This window comes from Notolabrus celidotus, chromosome 13 (genome assembly GCF_009762535.1).
Source record: "Notolabrus celidotus isolate fNotCel1 chromosome 13, fNotCel1.pri, whole genome shotgun sequence".
Taxonomy (NCBI): Eukaryota; Metazoa; Chordata; class Actinopteri; order Labriformes; family Labridae; genus Notolabrus; species Notolabrus celidotus.
In genome coordinates this window covers 6,228,082-6,234,616 of record NC_048284.1, presented here as the reverse complement: position 1 = coordinate 6,234,616, position 6,535 = coordinate 6,228,082, and the positions used below count along the sequence as shown (strand labels likewise).

The 6,535-nt window shown below is 38.9% G+C and overlaps 1 protein-coding gene across 2 annotated transcripts; it reads left to right on the top strand.

The window, feature by feature from the left end:
* Positions 1–364: 364 nt before the first annotated feature.
* Positions 365–4,642, top strand: nme6 (NME/NM23 nucleoside diphosphate kinase 6). 2 transcript variants are annotated; one of them, XM_034698995.1, is made up of 6 exons: positions 365–611; positions 1,137–1,232; positions 2,693–2,795; positions 3,080–3,119; positions 3,545–3,705; positions 4,287–4,642. In XM_034698995.1, exons 2-6 carry the CDS (start codon positions 1,140–1,142, stop codon positions 4,436–4,438), a joined length of 549 nt encoding a protein of 182 aa, XP_034554886.1. In that variant the 5' UTR covers positions 365–611; positions 1,137–1,139; the 3' UTR covers positions 4,439–4,642. The 2 variants fall into 2 exon arrangements, with proteins under 2 accessions (XP_034554886.1, XP_034554885.1); XM_034698994.1 differs by having other exon boundaries at positions 366–611; positions 1,134–1,232.
* The last annotated feature ends 1,893 nt before the right edge of the window (positions 4,643–6,535 follow it).

Genomic DNA, 6,535 nt, shown 5'->3' with positions numbered 1-6,535 from the left:
AACAATAGTGACACAACAAATTCACAGGTTTTATTATGTAATTGAATATCAAATTATAAAATAAAGGCACATTACCACCAGAAAGTCCTGAACAGACATGACAAACATTAAGTTATTTAAGCACAAAGTAAATAGGATCATCAATTCACAGCTGTACTGTAGCTAAAATGATTTGTGGTTGACACAAAGTCAAGTCTGTAAACTGTAATGTATCTGTATTTAATTAAATTGTTTTGTGCTTGACATTGAAAAACATAAAAGTGAATAAAGTAGATTAATTTTATTGAATAAAGTAGTGTAGAGTACAGTTTTCATGGACGCCTCCTTATGGTAGGAACACAATGTGCTGGAACTGTTTCCGGGGACAACATTCAAGAGCGGACGAACTAGTCTGAGAAGTCATTCAATACAGTCTATGCATTCAACAAATATTCGCACTTAAACCTTCAAATAACGTTTAAAACTTCACATACAGTGACATTAATGAAAACAGAATTATTATGTGTGTGTAGACACGGATGGAAGACGTAATGTCACGTTTGTGTATCTTCAATATGTCGACGATCTTTTCGGATAACTGACTGTTAATTTGAAAACCAATCACAGCAGAGGTTAGTATGCTAAAGGATGTTTGTTAAAGTTAACGTGGGAGGAAATATTGTTACATTTGAGATGTTTAGTCGACTGTAGGGGAATAAGAAGAGGGTAAAGTGGAAGCAGAAACTGTTGTCATGATGTTTATACTGCTTTAATTAGCTTTCATGAGGAACTACAACTCTGTTAGTAAGCTAGCTGTCCTGTATTAGCTGTTAGTAAGCTAGCTGTCCTGTATAGTAAGCTAGCTGTCCTGTATAGTAAGCTGGCTGCCCTGTATCAGCTGTTAGTAAGCTAGCTGTCCTGTATAGTAAGTTAGCTGTCCTGTATCAGCTGATAGTAAGCTCGCTGTCCTGCATTAGCTGTTAGTATTTAAGCTAGCTGTCCTGTATCAGCTGTTAGTAAGCTAGCTGTTCTGTATCAGCTGTTAGTAAGCTAGCTGTCCTGTATCAGCTGTTGGTAAGCTAGCTGCCCTGTATAGTAAGTTAGCTGTCCGGTAAAAGTGACCTGTATGTAAACTCCTGATTTTCTCCCCTCAGCAGAAAATGTTGCTCACAGCTCGACGCCTGTCCAAAGTGCTGCAGCTCACCCTGGCGGTCATTAAACCGGATGCTGTAGCTCATCCTGTGATGTTAGAGGTGAGCCTAAAAACACCTCACTATTATCCGCAGTTTAATCTATATCTCTCCGTTTAAAGGAATGATGTGGACGTAATCAGTGCATATTTAATGCTTGAAAATGAGTAAATATTTTAATAACATGAAAACAGCTCCCTTTTTTCCCTCTAAGGACTTTAGCATTGTTAGGATATCAGGAAGCCCCCAATTGTTCATTAAATTCCCCTTTTATGCACCCAACATAACCACAACTATACACAACCACACAAAAAAAATATCACTAGATATGGTAACATTTATTTACATTACAAATAATGCAAATAAATATACTTTGTTCTTTCAATTTTTACCAACATTTTAAGCAGTGTGAAGTGTAGCCTATGCTCATTATAAGGTCTGAAAGTGACACAGAGTCCTGCTACATGTTACTTGTATATTGTCCATACTTGTTGCTCCAATATCAGAATCAGAATCAGCTTTATTGGCCAGGTATGCTTGAACACACAAGGAATTTGACTTAGGTAAACTGTGCTCTCTTTGTAGAAGGCATAAGAATAAGATCTACAAATAAAAATAAAATAAAAATAATAAAAATAACATCAGCTATAAATACAAAAGAACAACAAATAGGCATGACTAATAAGTACAGGCTAAAATAATATGATAAAGTGCAGTGGTGAGTAGCAGAGGTAGTTTTTACATTATAAAAATAGTAGTTGAATAATACAAAAAATAGAAATATGGAATTCTGCTTGGAGAATTGTTGCATTGTATATTTACATGTATATTTACAGAGTATTGATCCAACAGGTATGACACTGTTATGGTTTAGTGTTCATCAGAGTGACATAGACACAGTTTAATAAACATAGCGATGTATTGATTCATAATAAACCTTTGTATGTGTTACAGTAAAGAGCAATCACACCTTTAAAAAAGGTGAACGTTAGAGACCACACTAACAGTCTGTTTATCAGCTCCAGGTGTTGAAATTCAAAGATCTAGTTAACTTTAAAACATTATTATTTATGTTTAAAGCCAGAAACAGATTATTACCTTACAGAAGATGTTTGTGTTTACATCTCATGAGGAGGATCATAGAGGGAAATTTAATTTTAATTTTACGCACGCACTACATTAAAGCAAATGTGTGTTTCAGTTTGTTGAGTGAAACTTTGGAATTCTCTGGATGAAGATATAAAATGCTGCTGTAATATTTTACAGTTTAAAAGAATGTAAAAAGGTAAAGTAAAGGGGAACTACAAACTCATCCAGTTATTGTTTCATTTGATGTTTTGTGAAAAGAGTAGGTGATTACTGATGGGTTAGCCATCTAGATTAGTGGTAGATTATGTTGTGATCAAGGGGAGGGGCAGGTGCTTCTTTTTCTTCTTCCTGCTAAATAAAATCCATATGAATGAATGAATGAATGAATGAATGAATGAAGGAATTGTTTGACACAAAAAGTATTTTTTTCTCAGGCTCTTCACCAGAGAATCCTGGACAACAACTTTGTGGTCGTGCGATGCAAAGATCTGGTGTGGAGGAGACAGGACTCTGAGAGCTTTTACGCTGAACATTCAGGTGAGCATGCAACCAATGTAGATTCATTTTAATATAAAGGATAAAAACTTCTGTTTTAATGCCTCTGATTGATCAGAAGCTAACTCAAAGAGAGATTAATTCCTCTCTGTATTCTGTAACCACACTTTGAAGGGGGAAAAAACACCTTTTGTCATTATTAGGATGAATTATAAGGATTTTTAATGACAGTAAAACTTCTTCTTGAGTCAGACGATGTACAGAAGCAGTCAAATAGATTTCAGATGATTTAAAACTTAGATCTGTGTTCTTTGTTTTGCTTTTAGAGCGATTCTTCTACCAAAGACTTGTTGAGTTTATGTCCAGGTAAGCCTTTTTTTTGCCCATTTATTCCCAATGAAATGATATAACTTCCATATATCACATAACCCACCTAGCTGACCCAGAAAAGCCCACAACATCCTGTTATGGTGCTCCAGTTTCCTGTTCCTATTAGTCAATGAGTCAATGTGTAATCCATCACAGCCAGAGTTGAATCATCAGTAGAGGGCTAAACTTAGCGCTGCAGCCCTGGAGCTATTGTCAATGAAGCCTGCTCAACAATAGCTCCACAAGGCCACAGTGGATTCAAAAGCTGCCTCTCTTTTACAACACTGAATGAAAAGGTGTTATGACAACCTTCCTGAGGACGCTCTGTGGTTTATACAACTATCTGTGAAAGATATCTGTAACATTATACTTGTCTGTCAGTACAATGAATGCTGAAACTGCTGTTGCATCCTTTCATACAGCGGTCCAATGCGAGCGTACGTTTTAGCCAGAGAGGACGCCATACGCCACTGGAGAGAGCTGATGGGGCCGACCAAAGTGTTCAGAGCAAGGTTCACGTCGCCGGCTTCCATTAGAGCGCAGTTTGGACTCACGGACACACGAAACACCACTCATGGATCAGGTGGGAAGTGTGTTAAGCCTTATGTATTTCCATTTCAAAGACTCCTTTGTGCTCTACATGTTTCTGCAGAAGAGCGGTTGGGTCAGTGTGAGCTAAACGAGTTGAATGTTGATATTTGCTTTTTTTTTAAAGAGGGTTTTCAGTGGGCATGAAGCTCTACTTTCTAGATCAAAATACTGCCATGCACTGAGGGTTCTGTACTTGTTTACATCCGGGTTGTGCACATCCCTAGCATTTATCTTCTTCACTGTAAAGTATGTTTCTCCTTCGTTTCATCACACTTTGAATACTGAGAGGGAGATTTATGAATCCAAAAAGTCCTACAGTGGAACAAAAGAGGAGTATACATGATAAGAACACTACTCTCTGCTAATGACTGCACAATCCATCTGCTGGATTCTTTAGATAGAAAGTATCAAACTGCAGGTTCAAGCTAGGAAGAGTGACAAGAGGGATGTACAGCTGTGGGTGTATAATCATCTGTGTCTGTCGGCATGTCACCCAAGTGTGAAGATGCTTTCTTGTTGACTGACATTCAAATGAATTTCCTTAAAATGAAACTATCTTCTTTTCCCATTCAGATTCTGTCGAGTCAGCACAAAGAGAAATCACCTTCTTCTTCCCAGACTTCAGCACGGAGGAATGGATGAAGAAGGAGGAGCCATTGTTCAGATCGGGACAAATATGCTACGACCAACAGAAGCAGATTCACACACTTTCAGCACAGAGCTGACCCCAGAACTGATGTTACACCTTGAATGACCGCTTAGGGACTCTGCAGCTGCTCATAGCTGCTGGACACTATATGCTGCATGCTGTTTATGATACACACTTTGCAAGGATCCTCAGAATGTGCCAACATGTCTCTACCCTGTAGTCTGTCATTAAAAGTGATTTGTCTTGGATTTCTAAGTTGTATAAATGAATTTGAAACACACTCTCATTAGTTTTTCTTTGAGTTTAATGTCATTATAAAACACAAATGAGCAGATAAGAAAATGTAGCACAGTTTGGTACAAAACAACACGATGATGTCAGACAGTTTTCCTCACATTGTTCTCCCCTCCTCCTCCTCTTCAGGCTTCACTGAGTATAGTGCAATCTTCACAATCAATTTCCTGAGCCTTACAGATTGTAGCGCAGCACATCGGTGCATGACTTCAAACTAAACTATGTTGTGTATTCAATCATGTGGAATCTGTTCTAATAGCTGTACACGTCTTCAGATTAGAGTTGAAATGCTTTTCAGTTCTCTGCAGGAGTTTGAAAAGTGCCAAATGAAAAATTTTTTCTGTGCTCCACCCTGAATCTGGTCTAAACCTTGATGTTCTGTAAAGTGTTGTGTCGTATGTTCTCAGATCAACAGCTCTACATGTGGACGTCCTCAATATGTCAATGTACAGTCAGTAACAGGCACCATAGAAATACATGATATGAAATACATACATCCTTTTGTTAATAAAATGAGCGAAGATATCTTCCTTCTCGTCTTTTCATCAGCCGTCTGACCCTGAAGCGTCTACCTTGATTAGAGTCCAGCAGCATCCTGACATGATTTCACAGTTACCTCTCTTTCTCTTTGGCTTCTCTCAGTCTCTCCTGCTCTCAGGTGTTTTGAGGGGTCACCTGTTTGAGGCTCTCCACGGGTTTCATGACCTCGTAGGTAGTGAGGGACTTCTTCACCTTCCCGTTCTTGTCCACCTGGTGGATGCTCTGCGTCACTGTGATGGTCACCTGCTTGGTCGACATCCGATTGTCCTGCCACTTAGTCTGAGAACGAGGAAGGGTGGAAGACAGGGTTTAAGATTATATGATTGTAGAGAAGTCAGCGAGTCTATGGGTTAATGATCTAAGATTTATTGAATGCAACATGAAGTTCTTCGAGTTCAGAAAGTTCCCTTTGAAGAGAACGATGATAAGCAGGGGATGTTTTATGGTTTTGGTTTACAACTTGCAACTATTCAACCTATCCTTCAGGGTGGAGATGTAGCAGTGGGTAGCCGCCTTCCAAATATGGTCACTTCCTATCCCCCCCCCCCCCCCAAAGTTCCAAACCAATGGGTGACTTCACCATGACCACGCCCACTTCTTAGAGGCAGGGCAAGTTTAACTTTAAAGCAGCGTTCCACAACATAGCATTACAGGTAGAGTGTGCAGAAATGAGAATATTTAGCCATATTGCTCAATCCTCCAATCGTGGAAGTGATGGTGGCCTTTGAGGACCTTGTAGAAACATGGCGGTGCATGATGAAGATGGTGGCCTCCATGGAAGTGGACTCGCTTCTTATGTACATATAATAGACACACTCTAAGTTAACAAAAACTACTACTACAACTATCCATCTACTCACTATCATCTCTCTCTCTCTTCACCTCTATCCCTCTTTCAACCATAACTCGGTCTCAGCAGATGTGTGTCTAACATGAGTCTGGTCCTGCTGGAGGTTTCTGCCTGTTAAAGGAAGTTTGTCCTTGCCACTGTAACTTGCTAAATGCTGTAAAGTGCTCTGCTCATGGTGGATTAAGATGAGATCAGACTGAGTCCTGTCTGTAAAATGGGACTGGATATTATCCTGTCTTGATGTTGGGTCTTTGTTAAAAATAGAACATAGAGTACGGTCTAGACCTGCTCTGTTTGGAAAGAGTCTTGAGATAACGTTTGTTATGATTTGGTGCTATAATAATAAAGATTTATTGACTGAAAAAAAAAGTGTGTCTGTATTCAGATGACTGTACGCTTATTTCAACTTACAAATGAATATTCTATTTAATTTCTACCAAGTCTACAGCTAAAAACACTCACTGTACCTTTAAGAGCGTTAAAACGAAC